Source organism: Monopterus albus, unplaced genomic scaffold (genome assembly GCF_001952655.1).
Source record: "Monopterus albus unplaced genomic scaffold, M_albus_1.0 scaffold114.1, whole genome shotgun sequence".
NCBI lineage: Eukaryota > Metazoa > Chordata > Actinopteri > Synbranchiformes > Synbranchidae > Monopterus > Monopterus albus.
The window spans coordinates 284,548-301,262 of NW_018127994.1; the positions used below are offsets into that span (position 1 = coordinate 284,548).

The window sequence follows — 16,715 nt, forward strand, 5'->3', positions numbered from 1 at the left end:
CTATCATTAAATATCCCTGTGTGGCTAAAATGTTTGGCTACTGTGACACTGTCATCTCAGCTACTCTGAGAATGGTGTGTGTAAGCAACCAGACAGCATGAACAAAATTTTTTGCAGGTGAATCATTTAGGTAGTAAATTGCAGATGCAGTCTCACAAACCTGATCAACAGTTTTCATCACATTTCACTGGGGTGTAACGGCTGACTCAGTAAATTAATAAACCTCTTTTTCTACATTAGCAACATCATAGACTGCTGTCACAGCACCTCAGAAGTAGATGGAACAAATATTTGTTTGTTGGATGATCAGTTATTTAAAGTGCTCCAGAGGTACCTGAATGCATCAGCTTTGTATCTGTTACTGTTCAGGCAACGGCTTTTTGAGAACCTGCGGATGCTGCCTCACGCTCCTGGAGTTCAGATGCAGGCCATTCCAGAGGACGCCGTCCCAGACGACACCGTTGACGAGGATACAGAGGATCCCGATAAACGCTTGTCCAGTAAGACATCCCTCCATTTCCCCACATCCTTTTGATACATACTCTAAAAATGGGTCGGTATATCTACAGTTATTGCTGTCATATGCATGTCAGTCTCTTGTTATAACAAAGACTGGTTTTTGCTTACTCTTAAAATAGATGAGTGACATTTTACTCCTAATTGCATTCCCCAAAGAACTGTACCACCAACACTGAGAACCCCAGTAATAGAACTGATTCCACATACAGAATATTAGCTTGTTTGTTTAACACTATCAGTAGGTTTATCAGAACTGAGGCTCAAGAAATTGTATCATCACATCAATATCAATCTTCTACTTTCGGCTGTTCCCGTTAGGGTTCGCCACAGCGAATCATCTGTTTCCACCTAACTCTATCCTTGGCATCCTCTACTCTCACCCCAATTAACTTCATGTCCTCTTTTAGCACATCCATATATCTCCTCTTTGGCCTTCCTCTTGACCTCTTGCCTGGCAGCTCCATCTCCAACATCCTTCTACCAATATAACCACTATCCCTCCTCTGCACATGTCCAAATCATCTCAGTCTGGCCTCTCTGACCTTGTCCCCAAAACAGTCGACCTGAGCTGTTCCTCTGATGTGCTCATTCCTAATCCTGTCCATCCTGGTCACTCCTAAAGAGAACCTCAACATCCTCATCTCTGCTACCTCCATCTCTGCCTCTTGTCTTTTCCTCACTGCTACAGCATAGCTGGTCTCACTACTGTCTTGTACACCTTTCCTTTGATTCTTGCTGCCACTCTTCTGTCACACAACACTCCTGACACCTTTCTCCACCCACTCCAACCCGCTTTCACCTCTTTCCTACACTCCCCATCACACTGGACTGTTGACCCCAAACTTAAACTCCTGCACCTTCTTGACCTCAGCCCCCTTTAACCTCACTACTCTTATTTCCCTCTATTCTGTCTTACTACAACTACATAGAGCTCTGCTGAACTCTATGCCCAAGAGGGTTAAGGCAGTGCTGGAAAATAATGGTGGCCACACAAAATATTGACACTTTGGGCCCCATTTGGCCATTATCACTTAGGGGTGTACTCACTTTTGTTGCCAGCAGTTTAGACATTAATGGCTGTGTGTTGCGTTATTTTGAGGGGAAAGCACATTTACACTGTTACACAAGCTGTATACTCACTACTTTACTTTGTAGCCAAGTGTCATTTCTTCAGTGTTGTCACATGAAAAGATATACTTAAATATTTAGAAAATGTGAGGGGGTGTAATGTGATGGAAAACTGTCCTTATTAATATATTGCCTTATTAAAATACTGATTGTTACTATGCAGGTTTTTTTATATAGTTATTTGTGTGCTTGTGAAACCAGACAAACTTCTGTGTCAAAGTGTCTTCAGTGAAAAGCACGTCCTTGTATGGATGCTGAACCAGACAGCTTCTTTCCTGTGTGACAGACATTTCCTTAAACCTACATACTGTATGACCTTAACAGACTAAAACTACAAGCAACACTCATATCTATGTATAAAAGGAAGTGAAGCTCTCTGCTCAGAGAGCTTCTCCTTCACACTGTAGTGTTTGACGCTTCTGTGAGAGTTCTCGCCTTCCTGCAGGAATAAATGCGCATCAACCTCCAGAATTGGTATAAAGTTTCATTTTGCATTTACCGAATCCTGATAAGACAATTTTTGCCATAACATGTTCTCACTTCTGTGATATACTGTACTTTTTAAATAGGCCTTCAGCTGCAAGTAGTGAGATTGAAATTAAGCACTCCAGCAGAGTATAATGGTTGTATGTTGACTTGATGTCAAACACAGTCACACCTGCATTTTAAAGACCCTACCAGATGTCCTTTACGTAGCAAGCCAACATCACTTGTGAAAGAAAAAAATAGCCTTTAAAAAGCCTTTTGTAGAAAGTCTGATTGCTGTTAAATGGAACTACAAGTTTCCAAAATGTTTTTTGCAAACTCCATAAATCTCTTTATATCCACACTCTCTTACTTTCTGTTTGTCCATCTGTCTGTTATCTCCTCTTATCCTATCTGTATCTAAATCTGCATAGTAACCGCTGACTAGAGATGATGGTTATATTTTCTCACTCACCCTTTTCCTGTGCTTTCCAGAGCCTGTGTGAGCTTCCAGGCATGGCCAAAAACATTTGTCATGCTCTAGAGCTTAAGAGGACCCTTAAGATGTGGCCTGAGGTTGTCTGAGGCCCTTTCCATTCTAAGGTCCTCAGAAAGCCTCAGAATACAATTCAGTGTCTAAGAAAGCCTCAGCTTCATCCCCAGTGCCATAGGTGATGACCCGTAGCCTCTGTTTTTCAGGAGTCTAGGGAAACCCCAGACTGTCAGGTGCCCTCAGATCTGACCTGAGGCTTTCTGAGGTCCCTTCCATTCTGAGTCCCCCAGAAAGCCTCAGGACATGACTCAATGACAAAGCAGGTCTTGTCCTTGTCACCAGGACCTCTGAAAACCTCAGGCCTTGTCTGGGAAAGCATCAGGCTGCCAGGGATCCCAAGCTTGGCCTGAGGCTTCTTGAGGCTCTGATAGGTTATGCCCTATAGCCTCAGATCTTCAGATGTGGCCCTCAAAGTCTCAGAACATGACCATGTGCCAACGAAGACCTCAGCCTTGGGATGGTGTGTTTGTCTTTCCAATGTGGCTGGCAGTCAGAGGCCCTGGGGCCCCACTTGCCTGGTCCATAATCTGGCCTTGCATCTCACCAGTTAAGGGTGTAATGACTTTGAATTGAACCGTACTTAGCAGTTGAGTGATCAGTGCTGTCCTCAGTGTTGATAGTGAATGTACAAAATGAGAGAACTCCCCAAGCTGATGATGTATTCCTGCTCTTCTACCCAGCAGTTGGATTTAACAACAGAACTGTCAAGCAGTCATTGGTTGTAGGTTTGATGCTCCTGTCGGGCACCTGTTGTGTCACTAATCTGAATGTCTGGTTGTGTGGTTGCAGTTCGTGCCACAGACAAGAGGATAGCCTGTGACGAAGAGTTCTCTGACTCTGAGGATGAGGGGGAGGGTGGCAGGAGGAACGTGGCCAATCACAAGAAGGGAATGAAAAGGCCCAGAGTCGACGAAGACAAGAAAGAAGGAGATGAGAAGAAGAGTGGTGGGTACTCTCAGTGAGGAAAGCAAGTGACCGCGTTTTTCTATACCAGTAAAAATGTTCTTTATTTGTTCTCAACCCTGTCCCAGAGATAAAAGAGGAAGAGAAAGCAAAGGACAGCAGCGGTGAGAAGACTGACTCAAAAAGGTGATTAGTCTTTCTAATTAATATCTGTCCAACAACTTGACACATTTCTGTGTGCATGACAAGTGCAGACACTTGTATTTCTGTGACAGCACAGCAACTGGATGAAAGGAAATATCAAGTAGTGTCAGTCAAATCTACAAGTCCAAATAAGTGACCTGCTGCATGTAGACACAGATTTTAAAGCATTTAACTTACTATAGTGTGTAAGCTCATTGTCAGGTTTCTCTACATGTACTGGCAGTCAGTGCTGTTACAGAATTATGCTGCCCAGTTTGTTGTTTTTGGAACGACACTTGGTGAATTCCAGTTCCCCTAACTGCATCCACGTTTCCCTCACTTGTCTTTTCCTTGTGTCTTAGTCCCGCCCATGTAAGACGCAAGAAAAAATTACAAGGAGAAACAGTGAGAAGAGAGAAACCTATGAAAAATGTTTGAGTTTTTGTGTTGCTTTGGTGCAGTCAGAGCATTTCTCCAAACAGTTTGTACAAACAGCACTACACAGTAGATCACCTGTAAAAGCATGTTACTCAAAATCTTTAGTTTATCTCTCACAGTAAATACTTATGCCAAGGCAAGTTTATTTTTATAGCATATTTTGATACACGATGGCAATTCAAAGTGCCTAACACAATGCACATAGATGGATAAAATATTAAAATGCATATACAGATAAAACATTAAATATTACAATTACAGTGCATCTATCTATAAGTAATCCATGATCCACAGTGTCAAATGCTGCACTAAGATCTAATAACATCAAGATTAAGTTCCCCCAGTCATTATTCAGGCAAATGTCATTTAAAACCTTTATAAGAGTAGTTTCAGTGCTATGGTATGATTGGAAACCTGATTGAAAACTATCAAGGATATCATTTGTATGCAAGAAGTGACTGATTTGGTTAAAAACTACTTTCTCAATAATATTATTACAAAGGGAAGATTTGAGATGGGTCTGTTGTTACTTAAGACTGAGGTGTCCAGGTTTTTCTTTTTCAGAAGAGGCCCTAAAACTAGTTTTTAATGATGCTGGAAGGATGCCTGACAGGAGAGAATCAATTATAATATTCAACAAATGCCAGAGCTGAAAAGAAGCTAATTGCTGTGAATTCAGACATACAAGCTGTTTTTGTAGATGGTGATGCGGTGATGCATGGATCTAATACTAATGTCAGTGGCATCAGAATGACAAGTGTTTGTGTCATCATTTATGAACATGGTGGTCAGAATGTTAATCATGTTGTCAATATAACAGTGTTCTCTGGAAGGATTTTCATATGTCAGCTATGCCTCAGGTTTTATGGCATGTATCAATTTGAACAGTACAAAGTTTCACATTAGTCTGTGCGGGAGATTGATGGCAAAAGATTGGACATATTCACATTTACTTAGCTTTTACTGTCATTCTGATACAGAAAAGAAAGTGTTTTATAGCACAAAGTAAAAGACATTAGAAATGTAAACACAGGAAATGCCCCTTAGACAGAATCGTCAGCATTTGACTAGCCCCAGTCACGATTCAAACCGTGGTCCAAAAATGTGGGCCCTTATTTCATTTGGAACGTACTGATGTCCTTGACCTCTGTTCTCCCTTCCTATGTCTTGCCTCCCTACCCTTCCATCATGCAGCCCTACTCTTCTTCTTCTTGGCAGTTGTTCATTTTCTTGTCCATTGTCAGAAATGATAACACTGTGCTATGCTTGTCAATTGAAGGTTCATGAGATGCACCTCTGAGCTATTTTACAGTAGAGAACTGGTTCATCTTTGGTTGATCTAGCACTTCACACATTTCACTTCATTAGTGAAAGTCAAGATTGACCTGAGAGAAATTCAACAATTCAGGACACATTTAAGACAACTACAGCAGTTCATCCATTTTGCATGTTATGACATCTGCTATGAACTAATGACTGGTTGTTTTATCAGCATGACATTAGCAACCAATAAAGCAGGAAACAGACACTTGTACATAATTATTATCATGAATGAAAATTTGTTAAGAACAATGAGACATTGTTTATATGATGTGCAAAAGTGACTGGATGATGGAGGTTGAACAAGGAGTTTTGAAAATTTCATTTCTGGTCTGAGAGGATCAAAGACTGAAGAACAATAAAATAAGGGAATTGGGATTCACCCACTGTCTGAATGCCTTGTATTCCAATACTGAACAGGACTCCTTCCTACAATTCTAGCTTCATGTAGTTACTTTGAACAGATGATATTAGGTTGGAGGGTCAGTTACTGCTTGTTATTGACATCAATAGGTGTGACCACAGCCTTAGACATAGTCAGATTGTTTGTATAATTGAAACTGCAGAAGTATTTAGTTGAATGGTTCTCTTTAGTTCCCTCTAGTCTATGACAAGAGACGGTGTTATGGTCACCTTATGAAGATGCAAACTCTCTTTTTTTTGTTTTTTTTTGCCAGTGTGAAGACTGAGCAGACCAGCAGTGCCTGAATTGTTCAAGGAGCCAACTTTTCACTGAATTGCTGTCCGAAGCATTATATTTATTACAAGTCTCCATTTTCTACTTGTACATTTCTTGTTAATTGTAAGCATCTCTCTGTGTAGCATGTCAGTGGATTTCTGGAATCCACTACTTGAAATTGCTATACCATGTCCATACCCTCTGAACCATTTGACTCCAATGTGCTTGAGCTTCTGAAGGAAACATTGACTTGTTGTAGATGAACCTCAAGAGATTTCATGTTTAAATTTTTGATATTCTACATTTGTCAATAAAACTTTTTATACTACCTCCTTGGTAATGTGTTACTTGATTAGTGGCACTTGTAGCTCAGAGCTTTGTAATATTTTATGGATAGCGAAGTACACATATATCCAGATTGTCACTGATGGGTCAAAGAATCCACTAACAAAGGACATTGGGTTGACAGCTGTATTTTCTAGTGATCAAGCAGAAATAAGCAAAAGAACGTCAGACTGAATGTATTTACTGCTTCATTATTTGCAGTGTTGATGGGTTTAGAGTTGACAGAATATATGAGATCAACCAATATAGTCGTGTGTAGTAGCTCGATGTCTGCACTCAAAAGTATTAAAACAGGAACAGCCAGTAACCTTCAAGATATGCTTTATGAAATATTGATCATTGCAAAGTGACATTTACAGTGGTGTGAAAAAGTGTTTGCCCCCTTACTGATTTCTTATCTTTTTGCATGTTTGTCACACTGTAATGTTTCAGATCGTCAAACAAATTTATATATTAGTCAAAGATAACACAAGTAAACACATCATGCAGTTTTTAAATGAAGGTTTTTATTATTAAGGGAAAACAAAATCCAAAACTATAGAGCCCTGTGTGAACAAGTGTTTGCCCCCCTGTCAAAACACTGGTTTATCGCACCTGAGTTCAATTTCTCTTGCCACACCTGTTCGCAATCAAGAAATCACTTAAATAGGACCTGCCTGACAAAGTGAAGTAGACCAAAAGATCCTCAAAAGCTAGACATCATGCCGAGATCCAAAGAAATTCAAAAACAAATGAGAAAGAGAATAATGGAGCTCTATCAGTCCGGAAAAGGTTATAAAGCCATTTCTAAAGCTTGGGGACTGCAGCGAACCACAGTGAGAGCCATTATCCACAAATGGCGAAAACATGGAACAGTGGAGAACCTTCCCAGGAGTGGCCAGCCGACCAAAATTACCCCAAGAGCGCAGCGACAACTCATCCAAGAGGTCACAAAAGACCCCACAACAACATCCAAAGAACTGCAGGCCTCACTTGCCTCAGTTAAGCTGAGTGTTCATGACTCCACCATAAGAAAGAGACTGGGCAAAAATGGTTTGCATGGCAGAGTTCCAAGACGAAAACCACTGCTGAGCAAAAAGAACATAAAGGCTCGTCTCAGTTTTGCCAGAAAACATCTTGATGATCCCCAAGACTTTTGGGATAATACTCTGTGGACAGACGAGACAAAAGTTGAACTTTTTGGAAGGTGTGTGTCCCATTATGTGTGGCGTAAAAGTAACACCGCATTTCAGAAAAAGAACATCATACCAACAGTAAAATATGGTGGTGGTAGTGGGATGGTCTGGGGCTGTTTTGCTGCCTGCAGTCCCCAAGCTTTAGAAATGGCTTTATAACCTTTTCCGGACTGATAGAGCTCCATTATTCTCTTTCTCATTTGTTTTTGAATTTCTTTGGATCTCGGCATGATGTCTAGCTTTTGAGGATCTTTTGGTCTACTTCACTTTGTCAGGCAGGTCCTATTTAAGTGATTTCTTGATTGCGAACAGGTGTGGCAAGAGAAATTGAACTCAGGTGCGATAAACCAGTGTTTTGACAGGGGGGCAAACACTTGTTCACACAGGGCTCTATAGTTTTGGATTTTGTTTTCCCTTAATAATAAAAACCTTCATTTAAAAACTGCATGATGTGTTTACTTGTGTTATCTTTGACTAATATATAAATTTGTTTGACGATCTGAAACATTACAGTGTGACAAACATGCAAAAAGATAAGAAATCAGTAAGGGGGCAAACACTTTTTCACACCACTGTATGTAGGTTCCAGTTCACTTAAGCTTACCTGAAAACAAGAAAGCAGATAACTTAGCAAAAGAAGCAATCAAAGGAGAACCTGATAGAATTTATATCGATCTGTCAAAATGAGAAGGGAAGAGTGGCAACAGTATTGAGATGGAGCATCAAAGGGGCATTTACAGGATTGTAGAGGATGGGATTAGTATAAACCAGTGCTAATAGTATCATTACACACAGAGCCAGCCTGAGCCATAAACATACTAAGTGCCTGCTTAGGGCCCTGTAGCCACCAAAGAGCCCTCAAGAGAGCTTGTTTATGCATATGTGCACTGTACAGTAATGGTCATTAAGTGCATTTTTTTTTATATAAGCAGTCTGTCAGACTCTAATGTTAGGTTACACAGAAAAAGCTGTAAGAAAGTAATGTTGCAAAAAAGGACACATCACTCTCAAGCAGAGAAAAGAAATGAAAACAGGATGAGAAAAAAACTATGATAAATGCATGTTTCAATGGCTAATTACAATATTTTACTTTAGTGAAAATCCACTAAAGCAAAAAATAGGCTGTTTTATTACACTAGCAGCACAAAGACCAAGTCAATAATTTAAAGGGCCCATGGCATGCTTTTCCTTGTTTTTTGACCTATCTACAATGTTACAACAGTGAATTATCATCTTAGACATGATGTAAAGATAAAAAATGAGGTGAACATATGTTATAGTATTTCAAGATTAAACATTAAATGGCTAGAAACAAGCCTGGGGACTTGAATGTTACCTTTAGCACAAGCAGCCAAGATGAGGAGAGAGAAATACAAAACTCAAATGAACAGCCCACAAGCACTGTAATACTAGGCTGTTGTTGTTTCCCAGTATTAGTCTGCAGATAAACTTCATCTCTACTTTCGATCAAGGATGAAAGCAGACCCAAATCAAAAAATTCAAAAATTCAATCAAAGAGCAAAAACAGTCTGGCTCTTGGAGAGCGACTGGACTATACACACGACTGTACAAGGGAGGCAGTAATGCGCAACATCAAGCATGTCAATACTAACGTAAAACCTGGCAGAAGAAGAAGAAGACGATGACGACGACGACGACGAAGACAGCAACGTAGTAAGAATGACAGAGCACACGGGGGCGATGTGACCCAAGGGATACCGTAGAATTGATAGAAGTGAGCATCATCGCACGTAAATACATGTTTTTAACATATAAATCTGCTGTAAAGCCTAATATAACATAGTTCCAATACGGACACTTTATTCTGGTGAAATCGGCATAGCAAAAATTCCACCGAGGACGACTCAAATGTGATAAAATCCCACTTCTCGGTTGAAATGTTCCTAACGCCGTCTGCCAATGCTGGTTTGATGGACGTATAGCTCAGAACAGGCAGCTCTGGTTGAAGCTGAATAGTTGTGTGCTAAGTTCAACTGTCATTTGTTTAAGGTGTGCCGAATTGAAACGTATCTACCAATTATTTCCAGGTGTCTGTACATGAGGTTAAAGCAGGAATATTACTTTATTGGTTACTTTAATTGTCGAGCTTTTAAATTGACTATGTTTGCAGAGGACGTATGAAAAGCTCAGAAGAAATGCTTCAGGTCAGAGACGTGCACTGAGAGGTAAGATAACCATTTAAAAACGCTAACAGCAGACAGACAGACAGACAGCAACAGAGATTCCTGCGTTAGCTTGGAGGCCCCAGAGGGTCAAACTAGTGCACAATGAGTTCAGAGACTGCTTTCAGACTGCTTCTGATGGGGAACATTTCAAACTTTCACCTTCCTTTTTTTGAGTAGGAACATCACTTTCAGTTTTGATTGTTGATTTGAAAACAGACTGATACTAGCTCGAGTAGACACACTATGGTTTTAAGCCTTTAACTTGCTGTTTATTGTATGCTGACCAATTCAAGATATAGATTAACTCATTTAGAACTTGTTTTTTTTTTTTAAACATGTTTATCTTAGTTAATTGGGGAACATTTCTACCATGTTAAGGTAACATATCTGCTCTGTCTTGTAACCATTATGCCCAGTGGTAATCATTGGTCTTGATGTGTTGCTCAACATTAGAGTGAATGTTATCTTCTTCCAGTGAAACCTCTGTAAATATCTGGCTGTCAGATTAACTGTACACTGAGTCGCGACTGGCACAGTGCACATGTCAACAGATGAGAAGCTGGTGTTAAAATGCAGTCACATTTTTGCCCTGCAAATATTTGCTCTTTTCTGTTCATTTCAACTGAGACCTGTAAGATGGGGCAAATGCAGGCATGTTTCCTGTTTTGGGGTCGATCTCCAGATGGCTCCAGCAGTCTTGCAGGTCAGAGTTCATCTTTGTCCAACTCTGACTGAGCAGCTGTGCACAGCCAGCCAAATCAGTCACCTGTGAGCTGTGTTTGTGAATGGATATATGGTGTGCTGTCACCTTGTTTTTGTAGGATTTTTTGCAGAAAAAACCATATCAGGTACAAAATAATATTCCAAGCAGGGTATTTTTACTCATCTTCAAACCTGTCCAGATGAGGTTTTTAATGCTCTGGCATATGGTTTTTGCAGTCAAGATTTCTGCCAGTGAAGTGTCAGCAGATTTTGCCCCAAGAGGAAAACCAGGGCTATAGTGACATGGTTTTCTTGGAGCCTGGTCCTCAGCCACATTCAGCATCTTTGGGATGAACTGGAATGGAAAACCTGAATCCAAAGGAGTGGAAGCTGTTACAGATACATTTTGGGGGTCTATATACTTTATGTAATGTAGTGTAGGTTGCAATCCAACCTTTTGCCCTGCCTTTTTTATTTTGACACATTTGATTGCATGAGCCAAAATGAATATTTTATACCCTGGATTTTATCTTGAAGTTGCAAGAGCCGCTGCAGGACAAATAAACCGCATAGCCTGGTAAATCAAGTGTGAAACAGACAAATAATGACAGATGCAGCTCAAGTTTTATTCACATTTATTTTTGCTTTTAGTGTGCTCACAGAAAATTAGAACACCTGAAGCAGAGGAGTTTAATAGCATATTTGTAAGCAAAGTTACATTCCATTTCTAAACTGGTCAAAGCTTTTCCAGTATTTACAAAAGAAAAGAGAGAAAAACAAGATGCTACACAAACATTTGCATCTGATAGATTCCTTAAATTTTGTCAAAGACCACTGAAAAAGCATCGCCTGCTGTAATCCAAAACATACCACAGTATATAAACAGTTAACCATCGGACTTGTCACAGCTTTCATCTTGAGTTCAAAATTGCTTATGAAGGTAGTCCTGGATGATTTTTTGTGTATATATATGTGTGTGTATATTATCTTACAAAAATGAGCGGGTGGAAAAAAGACCTGCAAACTTCATGTGCTTCTGGAGATCAAGATTTCATTTTGTACAATAATCACAGTTAAAAACACCCCGCCTATACATACTTACATTTTTATTAAGGTCATAAAACCAACAATAAACAATAAAGCCTATACAACTTTTATTTCTACTGAGTCACTGACTGGTACAGTTAATGAGAAGTGAAACGCTCCTATGAGTTTATACGACTTCCTAAAAACCTAACTCTGGGATTCTCTTGTTGCTTTGTAAAAATGACTTAGTGTTGTAAACCGTACGTGGTCTGTGTGTGTGTATAGCTGTTGGCCTTATATTCTCATACACTACCCTTACCCCCCCCCCTCATTTACAGCTCTGGCAATCTCCTTCATACCATGGGCACGTCCATACTATTTTGTTTACAATTTGTATAAAAATTTTAAAAGAACAACAAATTAATACTGATGAAAAAATATATGGCAGAGTGTGGATGTATTTAATCTGGTGTACATATTGAAGCCACCCACCTCCCTAGCCCATTAGAATGGAAGCAACAGTGGACCAAGATGGGTTTTGTATAAGGGGAAATGGAAACCAAAAAAAAAATAAAAAAAATAAAAAGCCTTAAAATCCCTGGATGTAGACAAGTTCTTCAAAGCCACGACCTGGCGTCACTCCAACATACAAACAGGAAAATGTTCTTTGATTATCTTTTTTCCTCCTTTAAAAATTTTTGCCATTCTCCAGACTTATTCAGTGGCCTCGGCAGCTGCAGCTCGCAGCCCCCCTGGTGGGGCTGGGGTGGACTCCTCTGTTTTAGGCACCTCCTGGGCCGCAGGCTCAGCCGGCTTCTCTTCTGCCTTTGGCTCCTCTGCAAGCACGGCCTCCTTGGCCTCCTCAGCAGGCTTCTCTTCTGGTGCTGCTGCCGTCTCTGGCTTTGCCTCTACCTCCTCAGTCTGCTCTGCAGCAGGCTTGGCCTCCCCCTCAGCAGGCTTGGCCTCCTCACTAGCAGCTGCTACTTCCTCTGTTCCCTCAGCCTCGGCCTCCTCAGTGGATGCTACCGCAGCGGCGGGCGCCGCCTCATTCTCAGCCCCTTCTCCTGTCTCCTTTTTGGTCTTCTTAAAGGAAAAGCCACTGAGCTTGAATGACTTCTTGAAGGAGAATTTTTTCTTCTTCTTCTTGGGGGTCTCATTGCTGGCGGAGGGTGTTGCGCTGTCCTCAGCCTTCCCTTCCTCTCCCTCAGCAGGAGCAGGAGATGCTGCCTCTACCTTCTCCCCATCTGCAGCCTCAGTCTTCTCAGCAGGGACAGCCTCGGTCTTCTCAGCCTCTTCCTTGGGGCCCTCCTCAGCTGTGGCGCTACCATTGGCCTGCACCTCCTCTTTGCTGTTCTCGGCTGATGCAGGAGAGGCATCTCCATTGGCTTTAACATAGCCGTTTTCCTAAAAAGACAAATGAGCTGTTAATATCATGTACAGAGCGGTTTGAAGGCTCAGGCTGCACAGTGCCACCGATTGACACCAGGGGCAGCAGACAGCACCACATCAGCAGCGACAAATCAGACTCCCGTTGCAGGAGGGACTGTGCTTTAAGGCTTCCAGAGCAAACTGCCACTGAACATGGAAATAATCACACGCACAACAGTAGTCACGCCTTAGACGGTAAAATGCTACATGCTTCCATGTCTTTTTGCTCTGGATTTCTTTCACATCCTGAGCAAGATAAGCGCAGTGCCCCGTGTGGATCGCCAGGGGTCAGTGCACGGCCGCTTTAACAGCGGGCCACCAAAACAAAGCAGCTGCTTATTAAAACAGCAGATGGTCATTAGTGTTAGTCCCAGAAAGCAGAGTTCGGATGCATTTTCTAAAAACGCAGAAAAATCTAAACGAGGTTCGACATTTTTAATCGTCCTAAATCCAAACAGGAGCAGCGCAAGGCTCCCTCTCCCTGGGGGACGCACCACTGTCTCCCAGCCTCCGTCTCCCCTCCAGTGCGATAAAAGGCTGCTATCTCTGCCTTCTAGTCGAGCATCTGTAACAAAAGGCGTGGTGCTCCGAGCACATACCGCCTTTGTTGGCGTTCTGCACGTCGTCTTATTTAACTTCTATATTGTGGTTAAGAGGGGACTTCATTCAAAGCAAAAGCAATAAGCTTAAATTTATTTTTGCAGGAAATTCACTAATTGACCATTAAACACGCGTTTTCAGTCAGATCCCACATTTAAGTGATTTTTCAACAAAACATTCAACCAAAACACCCGTTTCTCCCAGAAATAAAAGCTTGTGTTAATTTTCCTGTAAATATCCGCTCGGTTATCAGTAAACAGTGGAAATATCAGTTGATCAACTGTTGCTCATTAAGTATAATTTGAGTTAAAAGAGAATAAGTATTTCCATCCTGTTTCAGTTAACACCGTTGATCGCCATTCAGTCTATCCACAGTTACGCACGGATTGCGCCCTCAGAGGGGAGCCCCCCTCCAGAACAACACAGTACCCCATCATGGATGAAAAGAGCTGGATGTTAAAATATCATTTACCTGTCCGTTGGTCTTGCTGGGTGTAGCAGCAGCCTCTCCGGGCCTTTCAGCCACGGTTTCAGCCTTTCCAGCTGCCTTGGACGATTGCGCTCCCATGCTTTTCGCTCCAACAAAGAAACTCAACCGATCCAAAAAACGAACAAAGACCCACAAGTCTCTTTGTTGAAAAGCAAAACTCTTCGTTGCTGTCACCGTCTCTGTCTCTCTGTACAAAGAAAAAGTTCACAGATAAAATTTAAAACAAAATCCCGATAGAATGATGAGGATTTTTCAAAATAGCTGGGGAAAAGCTGACAGGTGATTAGAAGTAATAAAATCCCAGGTCGGTGGCCGTGTCGCTGTAGACAGGCTGCAAAATGGAGAAATGTCCCTTGTTGCTAGTAAGATGCGGAGTCCAACGCCCAAATGCAGAGATGAATGGGCGCTCCGAGCGATGACGACACCGCATTGAGATTCAGCCAATCACAACCTCCTCTCGGACAATGGGCGGGGTTTGGGAAAGGGAGCGAACAATAGATTGTAACGCTGCGTTCAAGGTTTGTAAGAATAATGACAATTAAATGGGCAACGTTTAACTAAATAAGTAGTATGGCTTCCTATCAGACTACCTGCAATTGTTTTCATCCCCCCCCCCCCCAAAATAAAATGTTTAATAAATGAAACTCAACTAGTGTCGTCTGATCAGCTTCCTTGAGTTGAATTTAAAAGATCTATATGTATTTTTATGCATTACAAGCTAATAATCCAAAATTAGAAACACTATTTCCCTGGACACTGGGCATTCAAAACTCAAACATTTCTTTTTAGTTGAAGTTTTTCTCTTGTTGTAATTCATTAATTGTATGTGGAAAATACTTTGTTATAATTGTAACAAATAGATTACATGTGAATATGTGACAGAACCCGGTGTAGATTTAAATAGACAAAAATAATTTAAGTTATCAAAATAATCCTGAGGACCAACACAAATATACCCGAAGATAATTCAGTCAGATCCACAGTGCTGTGGACACAAAAACAAAAAGCCAAACAGAGAGAACATCAACACTGGCAGTAACAATGGTATGTCAACAATTAATTAACTGACCACAGAGTGTGATACTGTCTGCCTTCACTTTAAGTATCACTTGCTTTAAAATGTGATCATTAAAATGTTTTTGAAAACTAGTTCAGAGTGAGGTATGGTAAAGCACTGGAAGTTGCTACAGTTTCTGCTAATAGATGGTGATGAGGTTTGGTTGGTTTCAGGAACTCTGAATAAGCAGCACTTGAACAAACCCCTATTGTGTCATTGTGTGTAGAGGCTTGGGGGGGGTGGGAGTGTACTCTGCGGAGTCTTGTTGATGACCATGTGATGTGCCCCATGGGGAAGGTTGTGAGTGTTTAAACAGGTCCCTCAGCTGACATTTGCAATGCAAATCCATCACAGGCAGAGTCGGCTGTCCTTAGCCACACTGAGAGAAACTGGGCCAACACAGGTGGTTTAGCAGCAGCAGTGGTGGGCTGCACTCTGCTGTTTTTAAATGTTACCAAGCATGACAAAAAAAATGGCGGTGCATATATACGCAGCAGCTCGGGGCTCTCGGCTTTTTGTTTTTTATTGTTGTTTTTGTTCGTGATTTTGTGGTCACCACAGCTTTCTGAAGCCACCATCCAGTATGGAAGAGCTGAACATTTGTACAATTTTTGTGTTATTTATGTAAATAATGTCTTTTAAGCTGAGAGCTGCCGGAAGAAATTTCATTGTGACAATGATAATAAAGATTCTTGAATCTTGAACATAATGAAAAACAGCACCGCTGGGCTGCTCTGTGCTGAGATGTAAACTACAGTCCTTCACTTTATTTTAATGACCTCCCAAATGAATATCTGACAGTATAATCCCATCCACCCCCCACCTTCTGGAACTCTCAGCCACTGTCTTCAGTACAGTCCATTCACACATACGTATTCAGAAAGCTGGGACCGTGATTGTTGCTATTCATTGTGAGCGAGATCTGGTTTTGCAGCACTGCACCTCTGCTGAGCTTGAAGGCTCAAACAGCACCCAGCTACACTACGTGGACAATCCGAGAAAGGCTCAACTTTATGCAAGTATCCTCTGATGAGGTGTAAACTACAGCCAGGTGAGGCCATCAGAAACCAAAGCACATAGCTGTTTACTGCCCCGCTTCTCTACATGGAGGAATTTTAAACAAGATGGAGGAAAAGATGGCCGGTGCTGTTTCCATCTTAAAAGGAAATACCGTAAAAGATAGATGATGTGTGGAAACAAATGGCTGACATTATTGGTGTCCAGTGGTGACAGACAGGTCAGAAAACCAGTGTCCAGTTATAGCAGAGTATGTTGTTCAACACAGTTTAATATCTTTGGACCGCTGTTGATACAAAACAAACAATCGGAATTGCCTTGGACCAGTTGTCTAGAAGTAATCTGATCAGATTTCAGTCATCAGATTGGATCTTCTTGAAAATGGGTTCTTCAAAAGAGCGAAAAAATGGATACTGAAATTGGTTTACATTGGTTGCGATCTGGATCAAACTTAGTATTTTTCAAAACTTTATAGTAAGAATCCAAAAAATTCTGATCCCA

The 16,715-nt window shown here is 41.2% G+C and overlaps 2 protein-coding genes and 1 long non-coding RNA gene across 4 annotated transcripts in view; 2 read left to right on the top strand and 1 right to left on the bottom strand.

Moving 5' to 3' along the window:
- Positions 1-6,516, top strand: part of LOC109966570 (histone deacetylase 2) — an 18,471-nt gene extending 11,955 nt beyond the window's left edge. For both annotated transcript variants that reach the window (XM_020611494.1, XM_020611497.1), the window contains 4 exons: positions 370-500; positions 3,455-3,610; positions 3,697-3,754; positions 6,187-6,516. In XM_020611494.1, coding sequence (XP_020467150.1) covers positions 370-500; positions 3,455-3,610; positions 3,697-3,754; positions 6,187-6,217 — 376 coding nt within the window. In that variant the 3' untranslated portion in view covers positions 6,218-6,516. The remainder of the gene's footprint in view (positions 1-369; positions 501-3,454; positions 3,611-3,696; positions 3,755-6,186) is intronic.
- Positions 6,517-9,389: 2,873 nt separating this feature from the next.
- LOC109966583 (uncharacterized) lies at positions 9,390-12,189 on the top strand. Its single transcript, XR_002275797.1, has 3 exons — positions 9,390-9,459; positions 9,840-9,894; positions 10,834-12,189. It is a non-coding gene; the product is annotated as an uncharacterized LOC109966583 (long non-coding RNA).
- A 147-nt stretch (positions 12,190-12,336) lies between these two features.
- Positions 12,337-14,542, bottom strand: marcksa (myristoylated alanine-rich protein kinase C substrate a). Its single transcript, XM_020611514.1, has 2 exons — positions 14,123-14,542; positions 12,337-13,026 (listed from the first exon to the last, which is right to left on the bottom strand). Exons 1-2 carry the CDS (start codon positions 14,216-14,218, stop codon positions 12,337-12,339), a joined length of 786 nt encoding a protein of 261 aa, XP_020467170.1. The 5' UTR covers positions 14,219-14,542.
- Between the last annotated feature and the right edge of the window lie 2,173 nt (positions 14,543-16,715).